At 31.6% G+C, this 21,207-nt stretch overlaps 1 protein-coding gene across 1 annotated transcript; it reads right to left on the minus strand.

Annotated features, from left to right (window-relative positions):
• Positions 1-12,938: 12,938 nt before the first annotated feature.
• LOC149264778 (putative disease resistance protein At4g27220) lies at positions 12,939-15,367 on the minus strand. Its single transcript, XM_089400823.1, has 2 exons — positions 13,099-15,367; positions 12,939-12,964 (listed from the first exon to the last, which is right to left on the minus strand). The coding sequence occupies exons 1-2, from the start codon at positions 15,365-15,367 to the stop codon at positions 12,939-12,941; spliced, it is 2,295 nt and encodes a 764-aa protein (XP_089256949.1).
• Between the last annotated feature and the right edge of the window lie 5,840 nt (positions 15,368-21,207).

A 21,207-nucleotide genomic window follows, 5' to 3' on the forward strand; every position in this document is an offset into this window, starting at 1 on the left:
TGGTTGACCATGGTTGTCTATGATTGACAATGGTTGACCATGATCGATATTATAAACCTAAGGGAATAATAAACCCAAGGGATTGATATTATAAACCTAAAGGAATAATAAAACTAAGGATCAATACTAAAACCCCAGGGGATTATGAACCCAAGGAAATAATATTAAACCAATGTGACTAATATTATAAACCCAACATTGTTAAACCCAAATATAACCACTACAAACACTAAAATAAACATGGTTTATTTTGATGGTGAGACAATCGTTGTCACAATGCAACATTCAAACATGGTTTACCATGGTTTGCTATGATTGACAATGGTTGACCATGATTGATATTATAAACGCAAAGAAATAATAAAACGAAGGGTTAATTCTAAAACCCAAAGGGATTATGAACCGAAGGGAATAATATTAAACCCATGGGACTAATATTATAAATCCAACATTGGTAAACCCAAATATAAATACTACAAACACTAAAATAAACATAGTTTATTTTGATGGTGAGACAATCCTTGTTACAATGCGACATTCAAACATGGTTGACCATGTTTTGCTATGATTGATATTATAAACCTAAAGGAATAAAAAACCGAAAGGACTGATATTATAAACCGAAATGAATAATAAACCCAAGGGATTAATACTAAAACCCCAAGGGATTATGAACCCAAGGGAATAATATTAAGCCCAATAAACCCAAGGGAATAATATAAACGCAACATTTGTAAACCCAAATATAAATATTACAAACACTAAAATAAACATGGTTTATTTTCATGGTGGGACAATCTTTGTCAAAATGCGACATTCAACCATGGGAATAATATTATAAACCCAACATTGGTAAACCCAAATATAAATACTACAAACACTAAAATAAACATGCTTTATTTTGATGGTGAAACAATTCTTGTTGCAACACGACATTCAACCATGGTTGACCATGTTTGGCTATGATTGACAATGGTTTACCATAATTGATATTATAAACCTAAGGGAATAATAAACCCAAGGGATTGATATTATAAACCCAAATGAATAATAAACCCAAGGGATTAATACTAAAACCCAAGGGATTATGGACCCAAGGGAATAATATTAAACCCAAGGGACTAATATTATATACCCAAAATTTGTAAACCCAAATATAAATATTACAAAGGCTAAAATAAACATGATTTATTTTCATGGTGAGGCTATCCTTGTTAGAATGTGACATTCAACCACGGTTGACCATAGTTGACCATGATTGATATTATAAACATAAGGGAATAATAAACCCAAGTGATTGATATTAAAACCCCAAGGGATTATGAACCCAAGGGAATAATATTAAGCCCAATAAACCCAAGGGAACAATATAAACCCAACATTCGTAAACCCAAATATAAATATTACAAACACTAAAATGAACATGGTTTATTTTCATGGTGGGGCAATCTTTGTCAAAATGCGACATTAAACCATGGGAATAATATTATTAAACTCAACGTATTTACATTAATACTAAAATCCCAAGGGATTAATACTAAAACCCATAGGGACTATGAACCCAAGGGAATAATATTAAGACCAAGGGATTAATACTAAAACCCCAAGGGATTATGAACCCAAGGGAATAATATTATAAATCCAATATTGATAAACCCAAATATATATACTACAAACACAAAAATAAACATGGTTTATCTTAATCTTGAGACAATCCTTGTCACAATGCAGCATTCAAACATGGTTGACCATGGTTGGCTATGATTGACAATGGTTGACCATGATTGATATTATAAACCTAAGGGAATAGTAAACCCAAGGGATTAATACTAAAACCCCAATAGATTATGAACCCAAGGGAATAATATTAAACCCAAGGGACTAATATTATAAATCCAACGTATATAAACCCTAGGACAAATATTATAAACGTTGAAATAAACATGATTGACCATCATTGATGTTCATATTGAGACAATCCTTATCACAATTCCATGTTGGACCATGGTCGACATCATAATAAACAATGTTTGACTCAGGAATAATAAACCCAAGCGATTGATATTATAAACCCAAGGGATTAATACTAAAACCCCAAGGGATTATGAACCAAAGGGAATACTATTAAACAAAAGGGACTAATAATATAAACCCAAGGGAATAATGTGACATTGGACCAAGAGACCATCTTTGTCACAATGTGACCATGATTATTGACCATGGTTGACCATGATTAAGAATGGTTGATTTTCACATTGAGACATCTTTGTGACAATGGGACGTTGGACCATGGTTGATTTTCATATTGACCATGGTTGACCACGATTGACCATGATTGATTTTCATTTGAGACAATATTTGTCACAATGCAGCATTTGACCATGGTAAACCATGATTGAAGATGGTTGACACAACTGATTTTCATATTGAGACAATAATTCTTATAATGTGATGTTGGACCATGTTTGACCACGAATGGCCATGCTTGATGATGATTGACCATGGTTGATTATCATATTGAGACAATATTTATCACAATGTGACGTTGGACAAAGAGACAATCTTCGTCAAAATGTGAACATGATTATTAACCATGGTTGACCATAGTTGACAATGATTGACCATGGTTGATTTTCACATTGAGACAAGATTCGTCAAAATGCGACGTTGAAACATGGTTGACCATGGTTGATTTTCATTTTGAGACAGTTCTTGCACAATGTGATGTTGGACCATGGCTGACCATGACTGATGATGGTTGATTTTCATATTGACCATGGTTGACCATGATTGACCATGGTTGAGCGTAATTGACCATGATCGAGTTTTATATACAATATATGTGACAATGCAATGTTTGAATAAATATTATAAACCCTAAAATAAACATGGTTGTCCATCGTTAACCATAGTTGATTTTCATATTCCCATAATCTTTGTCACAATGCGACGTTGGACAATGGTTGGCCATGATTTATTTTCATATTGAGACAATATTTGTCACAATGCGATGTAGGACCATGGTTGATTTTCATATAGAGACAATCTTTGTCACAATGCAACATTGGACCATGGTTGACCATGAATGACCATGGTTTTCATAATGTGACATTGGAGCAAAAGACAATGTTCATGACAATGTCACCATGATTATTGACCATGGTTGACCATGATAATATTATTTAATACTATAAATATTAATAATTAATATCAATAACTACATACATATTAAATAGTCAAAAAATTGTATATCTCCCTCATAATAAAAAATAATTTAAAACATAATATTTTTAATTAATTTATCTCTTTATATAAAATTGATGTAAAATTAAAATGGAAATTAAAATATTATTAAATAAATTAAAAAATTATATATCTCACTCACAATAAAAATGAGTTAAAATATTGTACTTTCAATTATTTATCTTTTTATATAAAATTGATATAAAATTAAAATAAAAATTGAAAGATTTTTATTTATATTTAATAGTGTTGTTATTTAATTATTACTATTTTTAAATTTATTAATATAAGTATTAATTTTAGAAGAAACATTATATTAAATGATAGAATATTTTACACTGATTATAAAGTGTCTCTAAACACAATCAATTTCATAGATATAAATAAAAGAGTATTTATATTTAAAATATTGGAAATACATATTCGTTGTTATTTTTAAATTTTAAGTTCTCTGTTGTTTTTTCTCATAATTTTGTATTAATATTTATTAATCAAATTTTATTCTTCACTAGCATTTTTTAAATATAAATTTAATAATTCTAAACTTTCATATATATAATCACAATTATTAATATTGTGCTTAAAAGTAATATTTTAATAATAATTGATTTATTAGTTAAATTTTATTCTTCACTTGTCTTTTTTTATATATGAATTTAATAATTTCGATATTATCACATTTATTAAAAAACTAATTTACTAGATTATAAGGATATGTCAAACAGTTTAATTAAAAATATTTTAAATATTTTATTGAGATTTTTTTTCCTCAAATAAAGTAATAAAGTTTTATTATTTTCAAGATTTAATCATTTGTAATGGTTTAACTAAATGGTTGAAATTCAATTAGATAATTTAAATTTAATAGAATTTTTTTTATTATGTGATATCTCATATTTTTTATATAAACAAATAGTGAATTTTAACCTTTTCAATAATCATATTATATAAAAACATTAATATTGCCCTAATATTAATATATTAATATAAGATATCAATCTTATACAAGGAAAATATAAAATATCAATATTAGGTATCCTTCTAAATAATCATATCATATGAGTGTTTTGGATTATGTGACATCTCATATCCCTTTATATAAACAAATAGAAAATTTTAACATTTCAAATAACCATATTGTAATATGATTATAGACTTTTAACCCTAACATTAAGTGTTGTTATGCAAAAAATCCCTATTGAAATCGATTGTCATAACCAAGGGCACCTTGTAGAAATTTGGTGATAGAAATGCAATTGCTCAGCAAATTCAATCTAAATCAAGAGACACAATTTTACTCTACTGCTCTGCGAAAATTAATTCACAATTTACAACAACATTCACAAACATGCATCAATCACATACACAAGTACAAAGATTTATCTAGGGGAAACCAACTGGTAGAAACCCCTTAAGTCTGTTTGCATTAATCAAATGAATAGAGAATCTATTAGAATTGCTAGCTCCAACTCTGAGCTCAACTTGCAAAAGAAAATTTGTTCTCTCTTCTTAATGAGAAGCTCTAATGCGGACTTAGTCAATTTCTGCCTCCACCTAAGATGTTATTTCCTTGCACAAATCCTGAGGAAATTAGCCCTTATTCTGTAAGAATTTCCTCCAAACTGATTGTGTGATTCCCAAGGATTGATCATCGATTGCATGAACACATGTACACTCAAGACTAGTCTACAACTGATGTTACATAACCTTGGAATTTCCACCACAACCGAGAAATTCAAATTTCTTTCATGCATGAGCTATTTTTGGTTAATTGGTCTGTTAATTGGATGATCTTTACGTTAGACTGTTGTCTCACTGCACAACTAACCTCCAACTAGCTCTATTAACTGTTAGAACTAGTTTAACCTAGTACAATTGGAAATAACTGAATTGGATTGCTACAAATTAACAATCAACAAATGCAAACTGAACTCCAAGCCCACTAACTTGAATTTACTGAGCTAACTGAGTGACAAGAGCCATGTCACCTCAGTTAACTTCCTCTGAGTTGTCCGTTGATGTGGAAATTTCAAATTTTCTCAATTTAACCAAGGCTAAGTCAAATTGAGCCTTTCTTACTACACTTCTTAACACACCCTCTTAGCAAGAAAGGGATTATCAACCAGCCCTATCTTGCACCTGTGAAATTCAAACTTCCCTCTAGACAAGGCATTTGTCAAGATGTCGACATCTTGTTCCTCTGTCGGAATATATTGTAGCAACATGATCCTCCTATGCACATAATCCTATAAATGATGATACCTAATATCTATATGCCTACATCGATTGTGAAATACCGGATTCTGAGAGATCTTAATGTAACTCTAATTATCACAATAGATCAATAATATATATGGCATCTTGGCTGCAGTGGTTGATTTTCTTATGCCAAAATTATACTTTTAGTGATTAGCTCCTTGTTATAGTGGTAGGATTTTTATCTTAAGCCTTTTGAAATCAAGGTCTGATAAAGGGAGTGAATGACCTCAGATTCGACCCGTTTTCATCCCACTTGCTATATATATTAGCCTCAATGGCTTCATCTCTTCATCCTTGGTCTAAAATTTTGTCTAGTTTCATTTATGTTGGTATTCTTCCTTAGTGCTTCAGGTTCTTAAATTGGGACTATACTTGAATAAGTTTAAGCTTCTATGATTGAGTATTTGTTATAGCTTTCGGATATCTATATTCTATTATTTGGGTTCATCTTTTTCTATTATGGATGATAGTCACCCCCTATCTTGTCTCTATTCTTTGAATACTAAGTTAGATAGATTTATCTCACTCTTGTCTTCTTCTTGTTGATTTGGAAAGCTGGCATGGCTTTCAAACTCATCCCGTATAAATCTTAGGCTATATTTTTCTCTCATTGAGTTGTGGGTTTGTCTATGTTCTGAGATGGGTGGTCTCTATTCTATTTTGGATAGATTGGTGTTTCCTTCTCTTTCCAAGGATTAAGTTGTTCTATGTTGTTTATTGGGTAATTTTCCTTCCTCCTTTCTTCAATCCTCAATGTTGTACGGATTGCTATTAGAAAATTATGCCTTATGGAGGAGGTTATAATGGAAAGAGGGGTGGTCACAGTGCTAGAATTCCTACTAATTCTCATGCCCAAATAGTAATAGAGAATTATGTTGATACTTACTACAGAAATATCCCTCCACTAATCAAAACAGAAATTGAAAAAGATGACGGGGAGAAAGAATTAAATGATAGCTCATAGTAGATGTGGAGGTAGAGGAATATGTTGGAAATTGGATCCTAAGCATGGACAACATGTGAATGTGGCATACAAGGTATATGCAACTAGTTGACATTTATTTGCAAATTAAGATAATTACGGGTAAAGTATTAGTTGAGTGATCAAAATAGCAACACGAAATATTGTTTTGTTCATGAAGTGTAGAGGCAAATTAGAAGGTTGGAAAACAAAGTAACAACACTGGAAAATAAACTAGTCAAGATGGAATTTGTGGGCTTAAATAAGGAGACAGGACCACTAGGCATTACCCACGTGGACTCCCATATGACATAGAAGTTGTCAATGGAATTTTTTGTTGTGTTTGTTAGTCATATTGTTGTTAAAGATGATGATTCAGAACATTATCAAGCCTAATAGGATGTATCTTGTTTAGTAGATAGTATTCGACGAGATTTATAATAGTCTTAAATGTTTTACTTGGACAAAAGTAGCAAGGATTTTCCACTGGCTTGGTTTCTCTAGTGGCAGAAAAGTAAGCATGGTAAGGCTATGTTACATAATATCCTTTGATATGATCTAATATATATCATTTTCCCAACTTCCAAAGTAAAACAAAAACAAAAATATTAATAAAGTACAATATTTTTCCCAGTAAAAAAAAATTAAAAAATCACAATATCATATATAAATGTTGGTTGTAAAAACGTAAGTTACAAAGAATCATAATCATATCTACGAATTATCTATAAATTATAAATATTAGTCATGAAATCATTGATTCAAAAACTACCGTGGACATTCCACTGGAAAATTTGTCATATGAGATCTAATAAAAATATACTAAAATCCAAAAACTATAGTATAAGGGTTGATTTTTCTTACAATTTCTAGATTTATTAAATTATTCCTTTCTTCTTAAGCATGCAATATATAACATGTGGAAAATAAGAAACAGCTAAAACAATTAATCACAAATCAGAATAACACCAGGATATGGCTTAGGAAACCCTTTGATGAGAAAACCTAGCTAGAAAGTGAGGTTTCTCTATTCTCTCTTTCTCTGAATGGAAATGGTGGAAAACAACAAAGAAGTGAGACTTGTGGCTCGTAGACTACTACAAAACACAAATCCTTTCTATTCTTACCTCTCTCTATAGACTCTTAGCTATAATACCCTACTCTAGAACAAAATGCACTAGAATAGAATATCAACCCCTTTTCCTCCTAGATGCTTGGTTATAACACAACACAGTAGCCAGTTATGGGTTAAATTTAACCCATTTGACCCTCTATATGAGTTAAAGCTCAAACATCCTAGATTATTCTTCATATTACCTAGGTGTCTAACCCATTTTCCATGAGTATCATAGGTTGTCATAACATCTTCTCGAATTATGGTGTTCAAACATAATATGTCAAATTTTGGGAGGCATAACTTTTGTATTTGAACTTTGATTGACATTATTCATGCACCATTGGAAATTATTCAAGTGTAGGATAGAATGAGAGTGTGCAATGCTTAAGAAGAAAATTCTCCCCCTTATAATTGAAGGCCTTAAACTAGCCCTATAAGGTTTATAAGCTCAATTCCCCAAACTGGGTCTCCCCACTAAAATTGCTCCTATAAGTCGATTTCACTTATTTTTCCAACATTAAAACATCGAGACAAATGAAAAAAATATAATGATCCAATATAGATCATACCTATCCATTTTTGGAAATCTTTTGCTTCCTAAAATATTTTATTGAATGAGGCGAGGAAATTTTCCTCTAACTTCTCCCTACAATACCACTTGGTCTTGCTTGCAAGTTGTTCCTTCAACCAAATCTTCTAAAATTCATATTTCCTTTGTCTTGTCTATCAACTCTATCTAAGAATCACTAAATTCTCTATAGAAGGTAAGGTCATCTCCTTTTCTTAATCCCACATGGAAGCCTTAGAGTTTCATATCTTCCACATTCACCACTAAGTAAATTTACATATATGGGTATAGACTACGTATATAAGCATTGTCTCTCACCTTTTCCAATATCTCAAAAGGACCATATACCAAAGCCTCAATTTTCTGATTAGGACCCTATAGCCTCTCCTTGTTCAATTATGACCATACTTTGTCTTTAATCTTGAATAACTTCTTTATTTTGTGTCAATCATGCCTCACATTGTTTTTTGCCTGTGACTTCTTTAGTGTCTCATTTACTTGTATATGGATCAGCCTAACCTAATTAACAAATTTATCTTCCCTTGAAATCGTTTCTTGTGAGATTCTCCCTCTCTCCTCTTTGTTTTCCATATGCAACTTCCAAAGGTGAAGGTGGTAAATATCAAAAAAAAGTTTAAAATTGTGACTTATAAGTAGAAGTGTGCATTGCTCCATTATAAGTGTGTTGTATATATACCAATTTTTCATCCCAAGAAATCAGATTCTTCTGATTGTAACTCCTTAAAACTACACCAATGTCCTACTGACTACTTTGGTTTTCCCATCTATATGTGGATGGAATGTTGTATACTTCTTCAACTTTGTGTCCATTCTCTCCCACAATGTTGTAAAAAATGCACTAAGAACTCTTTTATCAACATCCACAAAAATTCTCCTTGGTATCCCAAAGTGTACTGAGACATGTCCAAAGAACGTTTATGTTACTTCTTTCCTGCTAGTGGTATTTTTACAGGGAATGAGAACACACATTTGATTTAACTTGAAAAATACCATGAATAAGTAGTCACATCTATTCTAGGTTGTTGGTAAACCTCCCACAAAGTCCATGGAAATGTTTTCCCAAGGACAAGCGAGTATAGGTAAGGGATTAAATAGACCATGTTTCTTGTTACTAGGCTTTTTGGGACAAAAAAAGAATGCATCCTCTTATGAACTTAGCTACATCATCTTACATCTTGGTTCAAACACATGCCTCTGTAAGTTTCCCATTATCTTCCCTATACCAAAATGTCTTGCAACCTTGGAGGTGTGATCCTCTACCATTTGTTACAACTACTCTCCTTTAGAAACACATAACTTATCAAGCCTATAGAATAACCCATTATAGAGATGATAGTCAATTGTGTTAACTCCATTCTCTACATGATTTTTCTTCTGCAACTGTTGAAATACCTCCTTGAAGTTATCATCCTCCATGTATGCCTATATGTATGTATCATGGGTTAAAGACTCCATGAGCATCAACATTACCATAGTTGCAATATTTGATGTGGGTGCCCTTGAAAGCATGTTTGACATCATTTTTTCTCTACCCTTCTTATATCTAATCACTAAATGAAACTTCTATAAAGTCCCCATTCACTTGTAAATTTTTTCTTGTTTTAACTTGCTCTAGCTCTGCAGGTATTGTAGCTTCCAGTGATTTGTGGTAATGACTATCTCCTTTCCTATTAGATATAATTGCCACTTTTGACATATTGTACTAGGGCATAGAGCTCCTTGTTATAGGTAGGGTAGTTGAGAATTTTCCCATGAAATATTTTAGAATGTTAGCATGCATGCCTTCCTCCCAACGTCAACACTCCCATAACATACCCACTTGCATCTTTCTCCACTTTGAAGTGATGTTGCAAGTTCAATAATGTAAGGAATGGTGCTTAAATAATTTTCATATTCAACTCCTTAAAGGCCTTATGTTGACTCTTTCCCTACTAGAAACTCTTGCCACTCATTATATTGGCATGGAGTGATGCTACATTTACTAAAAACGATGGAATGAATTTTTTTAGGTGTTGTCCTTCCCCAATAAAATTTGAGACCTTAGAAACATTGGTAGACACTGTCCATTTCATGATGGTCTTCATCTTGGCAAGATCTATCTTCAACTCTACTCCAGTAATAACATATCCTCAATACACCAAAGGTTGTTGTATAAAATCACATTTCTTGAAATTTTCCAGTAGTTGGTGCTTCTTCAATGCCTCTAGAACTTGTATCGAATGTGAAATGTGTTCCTTCCAGACCTTAACATTATATACTAGTATATCATCCAAATACAAAAATAGAAAATGAATATAGACCTGGGCAAAACATATCATTCATTAATCACATGAACATAGTTGGTGCATTGCATAAACCAAATGGAATGACTTACCACTCATATATCCTTATTAGGCCCATAAGGTGATTTTCTAAGTATCTTCTTATTTGAATCAAACCTGGGCATACCATGATTTTAAGTCCAACTTGTTGAATTAGTTTGCTTATTACAACCAATCCAACAAATCATCTATCCTTGATAGGGGTACTTGTTTGTAAGTGTAATTTTGTTTAAGTACTTGTAATATATGTGTATTTTCCAAGTCCTATCCATATTATGCACGATTATGATGGGTGATACACATGGTGAGGTAAATGGTTGAATAACACCCTACTTTGGCAACTACTAAAACCGATTCTTCACCTTGTTTGGTTTTATTATTAACTTCCCATATAGCCTTATTTTTGGCAACAAAGAGTTTGATAATAGTTGGATCTCATTCTCCACTTCCCTCTTGGATGGATGGTATCCCTTTAGGTCCTAGAATATTCCCTTGTCTTCCTATAGCTATGCTTCTAATTGTTATCTATGTTTTTAGTGCACCCCTCTAGGGATGCCATGACTCATTAACTCTTATATAGACTAATTTTCACTTAAAAATAGTAAAACATAGTTTCTTGGCTTGGTTGAGACTAACTAGAGAAGTTTTAGATTTACCCTCGTGCATTTGATGGTGAAGCGTTTTTATAGTAAAACATAGTTTCTTTCCTTGGTTGGCACTAACCAGAGAAGTTTTAGATTAACCCTCGTGCATGTTGATGGTGAAGGGTTTTTTATCCTTTATGAGGCAATATTGGTTGGTTGTCCATATAAACATTACACCATACACACCATGCATTAATGTATAGGGACACCTAAACACTGCTCCGCATACATAAAGTGGAACTACATCCAATTATACTTCATCAATAAAATCAACACTAATAACAAATCTGGTTTAAATTATTTTGTTACATTGATTTCCACATTCTTATTTACCCATCCCAATGGATATATGATAGGATGATATCAAAGCTCCAACCCTAATTTGTTGACCAGCTCCATCGCAATGTGATCCACTTGTTAACATAAGTCAAACAAAGCATCAATTTCTATCTTTTTGACTCATAAAGTACCATGGATATTCTACTATACAATTCATCACAACAGATCTAATAAGAATATACTGAAATCTAAAGTCTATATTGTGAAAGTTAATTTTCCTTAGATGTTTTTGATTCATTTAATTATTGTTTTCTTCTCATGCACGAAATATATAAAATCTGATTTAGAGAACATATAAACAGCCAATGAAAAATCATGATAACATCAATATATGACCTGGGAAACCCTATCGGGAGAAAACTCTCTTGGAAAGTGAGGCTACTCTTCTCTCTATTTCTTTAAATGGAAATGGCGCAAATACAAAAGAGTGTGATCTGTGGCATGTGGGTTGCTATAAAATGCAAACCCTTTTGGTTGTGTCTGCTCTCTATCCAATTTCAACTATTATGCTCTTTTATGGAACAAAATGCACTAGAATAGAATCCAACCCTTTTCTCCCTAGTGACCCCGTTATAACACAACCCAATAGCCAAATAAGGGTTAAATTTTACCAATTCAACCCTCAATATGAGTTACAAATGTATCATTATGGAGTATTCTTCATAAGGACTCAATGGCATTCTCTTGAATTATGGTGGTGGAACATAGTAGGTGGTGGAACATAGTAGGTCAACTTCCGAGAGGCATTACTTTTGTTTATGAACACTAATTAATTAGATTCTCACATTGTTGAAAACATGTAGAATATCACTAGTGGTGCTTAAGCACAAAATATTTCCCTCCAAAAAACCATTTTTCAATGCCTCAATTTGACTCAAAATTCTTTTTGACTCCTTTTCTTCAAAGTGGGCCTTGCCACTAAAATTGCTCTTGTAAGTTGATTTCCTTGATTTTTCCACTGTAAAAGTGTCAAGATAGATAACAAAAATATAATTATCTAATATGGATTAATCATAACCCATATCTATAAATATCTTGGAGGAATATATAAAATTCACTCCACCAAAATTCACCATATCTAGAGTTATTTACTTGCCAATATCTTTTTACAAGCTCCTTTGTAGTGATTGTAGACATAGTTACCAACTCCATATTTCTGTCTTCCTCTTTTACTTTTTCAAGATTCCCTAATACCATTGAGCAACCATACACTCTTATTTTTTTAAGCCTTCTAAGACTAAAATATTTTTCTGGCAACAATTTTATAGCTTCACACAACATCATGGTGAATATTTTTAGCATAGGCATTACAGATTCTTCTATTGCTGGCAATTCCTCTAATTCATCTAATTCAACCAATGAAAATGCTTCCAACCTAGGAAATGCCCCCTTCTCACCAAATTCTTTAGAAAACCTCTTTAACCTAGGGCACTTTATAACATCTAGCTTTTTTAGATTTTTGAGATTATGCAAATATGAGAGCTCTTCCAACTGATCACAATACCATAATTTAAGATGGTTTAAATTTTGAAGTTGGCAAAACTTGCTTTCCATTTTGACTATGTTAGAGCTCTGCAAGAAAAATATTTTCAACCTTGACATGTTAACAATGTCTTTAGGTAAACCTGCCACCATTGTGAGATTCAATTCCAGTATTTCCATTTGAGTCATCCTCCCAAATGTCCCCTCGCTAATTGTTTCTCCATTGTTTCCTAGGCGTAACTTTCGTAGGCCTGTTAAATTCCCCAGATCATGAATGCAAGCCTGCTTTTGACCCTTGTGGCGTTCAGGTTTCGTCCATACAATACTGGTAATATAAAGGTATTGCAAAGAAGTGAGCCCTGAGATGCTGCATGGTAGACATTGCAAATCCTTACATTTGGCAAGGCTTAAATAAGTTAGGGATCTCAACCTGTGAATGCCAGATGGTAATTCCGTAATTGCAGACTGAAAAAGATCCAGAACTTGGAGAGTTGCAAGATTTGTAATTGCTGCAGGTAACTTTTTGATCGGCACACCCACTAATCTTAAGCAGACAAGTTGTTTCAAACACCCCACACTCTCTGGCAATGATTGGATGGATGTCGCACTCAAATCCAGAACCTTGAGAGAGATCATACTGTGAATCATCCTTGTTGGAATTTCTCTCAGATCTCTGTTTCCATTCAACAGCAACGTGTAGATTCCTGGAGCTCTGAATGAGTTGGGAAGCAAAGCCAACTGGTTGCGATTCAACAAAATGCGAGTGCGTCCTAAACATTCATTTTCATCCAGCCTTGTCAAACGCTTGCCTACGCCACAGTGGAAGCTTTCTTCCTGTTCAGCAATTTGTATGGCCAACCCACGCATAATGTCGTGCATCCTGAAATACAGTACTCGCCCATCAATATCCCTCACAGTGGGTTCAATCAAGCAACGATCGGCTAAAATATTGACATATATTTTCCCGATCTCGAATGGGTCGTGATCAGCTTCATCTTGCAGAAACCCTTCTCCGATCCACAACCAAGTCAGGCCCTCTGCATAAATGATTTGGTCTTCTGGAAAGGCAGCAGCTAAGTAAAGAAAGCATAATTGCAGATTGACATTGTAATTGCCTAGCGCATCATAACTCAACCTTAGGCAATCGTAGATAGCTTGATGGTTTTTGTTGTTGGGGTTTGACAGCCTCTGGACTGCCAAGTCCCACTCTTGTGCATCAATAATGCCTGCCATTGCCCTCCCCACTGCTTTGATTGCCAGGGGAAGCCCTCCACACTTTGCACACACAACCTTCGCTCTTCCTTCCTCGATGTTTGTTGGCAGATTTCCATTATGGTATGGAAAAACATGATAAGTAAATAACTTCCAACTATCATGTTCCATCAAATCTGCCATTGTTATCAATGTGGAAGAATCTGCAGTAACTCCCATCTCTCTTAGTACTCTGTGATTTCTTGAGCTCACAACAACTTTGGAATTGGAGTGCTCTGTTAGCCGAAGTAGACCCAATTCCTCTAGCAATTTGGAGCCCTCCTCCCACACATCATCTAGGAACAAGATAAACCTTTTGCCCTGCATACTCTCATATAACCATATTTTTAAGGCCTCTTGATTCATATTTTTTTCATCTGAAGCTGCTATTTGTGAAAAGAGTTGATTCCTGAGACTTGTAAAAGATGGAGACTGAGTAACAGTGAGCCAAAGCAATAATCCATCGCAAAAGAAATCCCTCACCTTCTTGCTATTGAACACAGTCTTGAGGAGGAGAGTTTTGCCGGAACCACCTTTGCCGAGCACGCCAATGCGCGAAAACGGAGAGTAGGCCTCTGCCTCGATCACTAACTTCTCTAGTGTCATAAAAGCATTGTTTTGCCCCACTATGAGAGGCTCATTGATGAAGAAACCCCTTGAAGCATCAGGTTGGGTTGTGGTTAAAGAAGCAGTGACCAAAGCCGAAGAAGTACACTGCTCTTCGATTCCTGCAAATCTCAGTTGGAACTCCTGAGTTTGGGCCAAGCTAATCAGAGGAACCAATTGGAGATGACGTGTGATATCTGAAATCAAACGAGTAATCCTTCTACTCATTTTATAACGAGAAATCACATCGTACCTGGGTATTGTGCGTGCGCATTGATGCGACATTGCTGATGCTTCTCGGAGAAGCGTATCCAATTTCTTGAGCCATACATTAACAGCTGAAGTTCCCAACTTATTGGGGAATTTTTTCGTATTCAAATCCAGCCGGTGGTGCTGGATCTCCTTCATAATCGGCTCAATTCTCCTTATAAGATCTTTCAGATTTGACAATTCTTTCCTGCAACGGAGGGCAATGTTAATGTGTTGAAGAATTTGGTGGATAGTCAAGTCTATGCCTGCACCAATAAATCCAGATACGAAACCAGGATCACCCATGATATGATTGCAATTCATGAAATCAACTTGTTAATATATCGAAAAAACAAACTCCAAAAACAGGACGGCTGAGACTTAATATTGAATATTACGAAGTTACAAACACAACAGGAAACCCTGTTAGGAAGGTAACCAGAAATTGTGGGCACAGCTTTTTGTAACTATTATCTCCATACATAATTATGAACCAGAAATTGTGGGCACAGATTTTTTTAACTATTATCTCCATACATAATTATGAACAAAGCATTGCATATTTATAATCGCCCAACGTAGTCATTGCGAAACTTTTCGGTTAATCTTTAGTTTAACATTAAAGGTGAGACACGCATTGTATGGTCCTGGTTTGCTTCATTCATTGACTTTAATTCATGCATTGCGTGTTGCTGAAGTTCTTGGCAGTCAAGGGCTTGTAGGCCAAGAATGGACCGCCATGACTGTGAAAAGGGAGACTCTTCCATAATCAAATTGGCGTTTTCTCCCTCCTCGGGCGTACTAACCAAACGACTTGGAACAGTAAAAGTTATACTTTTCTGGCTGAGACTGAAATATTGCATGTAATTCAACTTTCACACGGTAAAACTTGTGACGCATCAACACCAAGTTTATTAAATCGTAAAATACTATATAAATTGTGATTCGATTTATTGATTGACTTCATATCTTGATATTGATGGCACCCAAAAATAGTCTTGATAAGATATTTTACCAGAATCTTTGAACGCGATAATTCCATGGCGCTTTATGTGCATTCGTTGGGATGTCATGTCGGAAGTCGAATTTCTTAATATGGTTCATGTCCTCTTTTTTCTTTTTTAAGTAAGTTTGTTTTTTAAAAATAAATATTAAAGTGGTTCAGTAAAATGGTGGTTAACTCTTCTAAGTTTCATTCTTTATTAATTATGAGAAATATCTTTATAATAGTAAGATGATTTATAATAATATAAAATTAAATATTTAATAACATTTTAATATATTTTATAGTTATTTAACATTTATTTATTTTAAAAGGTTAAAATTGTCCATAACAATATAAATTAAATATTTAAGAAAGATGTCTAGTATAAACTGATACAAAAGATTTGACCCGCCTTTTATAGTTACTTTATGTATCAAAAAATATAGGGTTATTAGTTTATTTTTACTTTTTAAAATTGGATTACGTATATAAAAAGCCAGAAAAAGTAGATATTTATTTTTAAAACCAATATAGATTCATAGTTTAAATAATTTTACAAATAATTTTTTTAATATAAAAGTAGATGAAATGTTTGCATCTTTATAAATTTGATTCTTTTATGTTTTTGACAAATCTGATCTTAAGAGAATTTATGTTGTTTTTGAGCAACACACTAATAAAATATGTTAATTATAAGAGTTTTTTTTTTTTTTTTCACTTGTTTTCTATAATATATATACATAGTTAGCATTGAAATATTTTATTTATGATTTAGGCTCTCCACATTAAAACATTGATACATACCTCTTCATATTTAGAAATAAAAAACATATATCTATAGGATATTTCCTCTTGTGAATTCCTCTCTCTCTAATTATATTTGCTATTAATATTTTTTTAAATGTTACATGCCCATATATATATATAGACACATTAAATTATTTTCATTATTAATATTTAAAAAAAATTAATTTAAATTATTTTATTTTCCTCAATATAAAATTGATATAATATTATATTATTTAATATAGATATTAAAACATTTTATTTATAGATTACATACAGTTTTATTATTATTATAATATTTTTGTTAGTAATATTATATGCAAATTGAAAATGAAAGAAATACATATGCTATCATACTTATTCATTATTTTTATATACCATTTGTAAACTATATTAAATAGTCAAAAAATTATATTTATATAATATAATACCTATCATTATTTTTACATATAATTTGCCAATTATATATTAAGTAGCTAAAAAATTATATATATCATCATATAACTTTAAAAAAATTATATTTTCATTATTTGTCTGGAATAAAGATGATATGAAATTAAAATATATTTATTTGTGATTTAATATTATATAATTATTATATTTTTTTTGTTTATTAACCTAAATACTTCCGAGCACATCAAAATTCATGAATATAAATAAAAGAGTATTCTGCAATGAATTTAAGAATTTGAATTACATATTTCTTATAATTTTTTATATTTTAATTTCCATTAATTTCTCCAATTTATGTTTTCTCATGAATTTGTTAATAATAAATAACGAAATAACTATTTATTCGTAAAATTTTATTTTCACTTGCCCCTTTTTTATATATAAAATTCCACAAATCTATAATGCAACATTAAACGTTAGCCGCGCATTGTATGGTTTGCTCCATTAATTGACTTCAATTCAACTACGGGAAAATTTGACTTCAATTCATGTAATGCGTGTGGCTGAAGTTCTTCGGCGGTCACGAACTGAAAGAAGCCGGCTGCAGTCAAGGGCTTGCAGGCGACGAATAGACCGCCATGATTGTGAAAAGGAGAACACTTTCTCAATGAAATAACCAAACGACTTGGAACAGTAAAAGTGGCATTGACTGCGAGGGTGGTTCATACTTTTCTCGGTTTGAATCTCAAATATTGATTGTAATTCAACTTCCACACGCTAAAATTTAATGTATATGAAATGATATTTATTTTTATTTTATTAAGAATATAAATTTAGTCGTCTTCTGCTGCCCAGAATATGGATTGCCTTTGTTTGGTTAGTAGATAAATTCAATGTTATTTTATTTATTAAAAATAGTTTATGAGATTATTAATTTTTTGTTTTTAGTTTTGTGAAATTTAATTTTTTTCCTATTCAAATTGATAATGAATTGGTTTAATTTTTTAACAATTTTTTAGTTAAAAAATAATATCAAAAAATTGATGTTAATCTGTTCTCATAATTTTCTTGATGTTTTTGAATAAATCACATTCTAAAATAAAATTCTTCTCGATATCAATATAGATTATATTGAGTTATTGAAAGCACCCGACAGTCTTGATATTTTACCAGACTCTCTGAACAAAAGGGCACGCAACAATTCCGTGGCGACTCATGTGAATTCTTTGGGATGTCATGTCCGAAGTCGTATTTCTTAATACTTTTGAAAGGTCAAATTTATAAACAATAATATAAGTTAAATATTTAAGAACAATGTTTTGCATAACCTGATGCAATACAAGAGATTTGAACAGTCTTTTATTGTTACTTGACATATCAAAGATAGAAACTATCTTAATACAAGAGATTTGAACAGTCTTTTATAGTTACTTGACATATCAAAGATAGAAACTATCTTAATACAAGAGATTTGAACAGTCTTTTATAGTTACTTGACATATCAAAGATAGAAATTATCTTAATAGAGGGTGAAGAAATTTTCTAGTGTGTAGTTAGTTCTCAGAAAAAAAAAAGGAAAATTTATTTTTATGGTGAAATATGAAAAAGTTAAAATTAGTGTAGATTTATTTAAAATTTAGATTTATTAAATTTTTAGATAATTAAATTTTGTAAATATTTTTGTGTAAAATTAAAGAAAATGTTTGTATATTTAAAAATGTTTAGGTAGTATATTTGATGTTAAAATGGATTTATGTTGGCTTTGAGCAATACACTAATAGTAGATACTGAAATATTTTATTTATGATTTACATTCTTACATTAAAATGTTGATACATATCTCGGGATATTTAGAAGTAGAAAACATATATTTTTTTTGGAGGAAAAACAAAACGACTTTCATTAATAAAAAAGTATTTACATTATCATAAAACTTTAACTTAGAAAGCCATAAATCATAGGCCTGAAAACAACAAACTGAAGTATTTACATTATCATAAAACTTTAACTTAGAAAGCCATAAATCGTAGGCCTGAAAACAACAAACTGAAGCTTGTCTAAAAACTTGGCCATAGCAATAGGGCCAATAGTTGACGCCCCGGAGCCAAGACAAAACAAGAGCAATATGCGAGGAAACACAGTCTTGAAAGGTACATTTTAGAGAGCCTACTCATAGAGATATAATGTCCAAAAGAAAATCCTGAGAGGAAACTGACCATAGAGACTAGACAAAAACAAAGCAAAGAGGGATCGAGAATGTGTAGATCTCAAAAGAACCTTCTCCACTAACAAAACCATTTTCCAGGTGCTCAAAATACATCAGCGCCATAAAGAGAGATATGTGGCACTTGGATAATGCATTAACTTCGTAATTTTGCTCTCTATAAACATGTTGGAAGGAGATGTCTGAGAAAAAGGGCAGTGAAGACTTGATATTCTCCATCCACTTGCATAAAGAAAGGATAGAGTTTGCATCACCAACGATCAAGACATTGTCAATGGCAAGCCAAAGGACACAATGCATCACTCCCCAAAGGACCACCATTTCAGCCTTGCAGTTAGAACCAATACCACTATACCAAAAAAAGTGATATGCTTGGGAAAGAATTATCCTAATCACCCACACTATCCTCTAAGAGGCTAGGTCGAACCAATACCACCATACCAAAAGAAGTGATATGCTTGGGAAAGAATTATCTTAAGCACCCACACTGTCCTCTAAGAGGCTTGGTCGAAATAGCCTATAGGGAATGAATCCTCCAAGTCAACATAAGATACAGAGTGGGAATGTGCCTTGAGAGACCAGGGACTTATCTCCTGGAAGTATGCAACAAAGTAGAAAACATATATTTATAGGATATTTTCTATCTCTACATATGTAATTATATTGTTATTAATATTTTTCAAAATGTTATAGGTTCACACACATACATTTATTATTAGTATTTAGAAATTTTCTAATTTTAATCATATTTTTATTATATAAAATTATGTTATTTAATATATGCATTGAATATTTTATTTATAAAGGACACACAAATTTTTTTATAGTTATTAATATATTTTTGTTTTAAATATCACATGTCAATTGAAAATAAAATGAATTATCTATAACATTATTTTTACATATTATTTTTAAACTACATATAAAGTATTATAGAAGTGATTTCTAGAAAGAATTATGTGATGAAGAGGTAAAAAGTATGAGGTTTCATGTTTTGGATGAACTCTTTACTATCATTAAGGACAAGAAGTTAAAAACATATGTGAGAAGTAGGAGACATCTAGACAATCAATCAATATGTAGAATGCTAAGAAATATACATAAAGATAAATTAATAAAATAGAAAATTTAATTAAAAAAAAATAAAAAAACAAAAAAATTAATAATAATAATAATAATAAATTTTAATTTAATAATATTATTAAAATTATGATATCAGTATTATATTCAAAACTAACCTCTAAATTATTAATATTAAAAAAATAAATAATAATTAGTTTGATTAATAAGATAAAAATAACAAAAATAATTATTATTATAATCATTTAAATTAACAATAAATCATTAAAATATAATAATAATATAATTACCACCACTATTATTAAAAATTTGTTATAATAAATGACAACTAAATATTATTGTAATATCATCATCTTCTACTCTTGTTATTATTATTCTATTAACATTTATATTACTAAATAACGTTATTATTTAAAATAGTCACAATTTTTTTTTTTATATTGATACAAGTAACTCTTATTATAATTAAATATTATTAATAATAAAAGTATAATGTTATTAATAATATTAATATTTATAATGATAAAAATTGTTGCAGTAATTATAATTATATATATATTTATGGAGTGGTGATATTGTGAATGAGAAGGCTTTGGGATCTCAACCTTTAATTATATGGTTGCCATGCATTTAGTCATGCTGGAAGGTGGTGGGCTCTTAGCCCGAGGTAGGATGGTT

Source organism: Pinus tabuliformis, chromosome 6 (assembly GCF_031772625.1).
Source record: "Pinus tabuliformis cultivar Carrire ecotype Pingquan chromosome 6, CPIR1, whole genome shotgun sequence".
Classification (NCBI taxonomy): Eukaryota; Viridiplantae; Streptophyta; class Pinopsida; order Pinales; family Pinaceae; genus Pinus; species Pinus tabuliformis.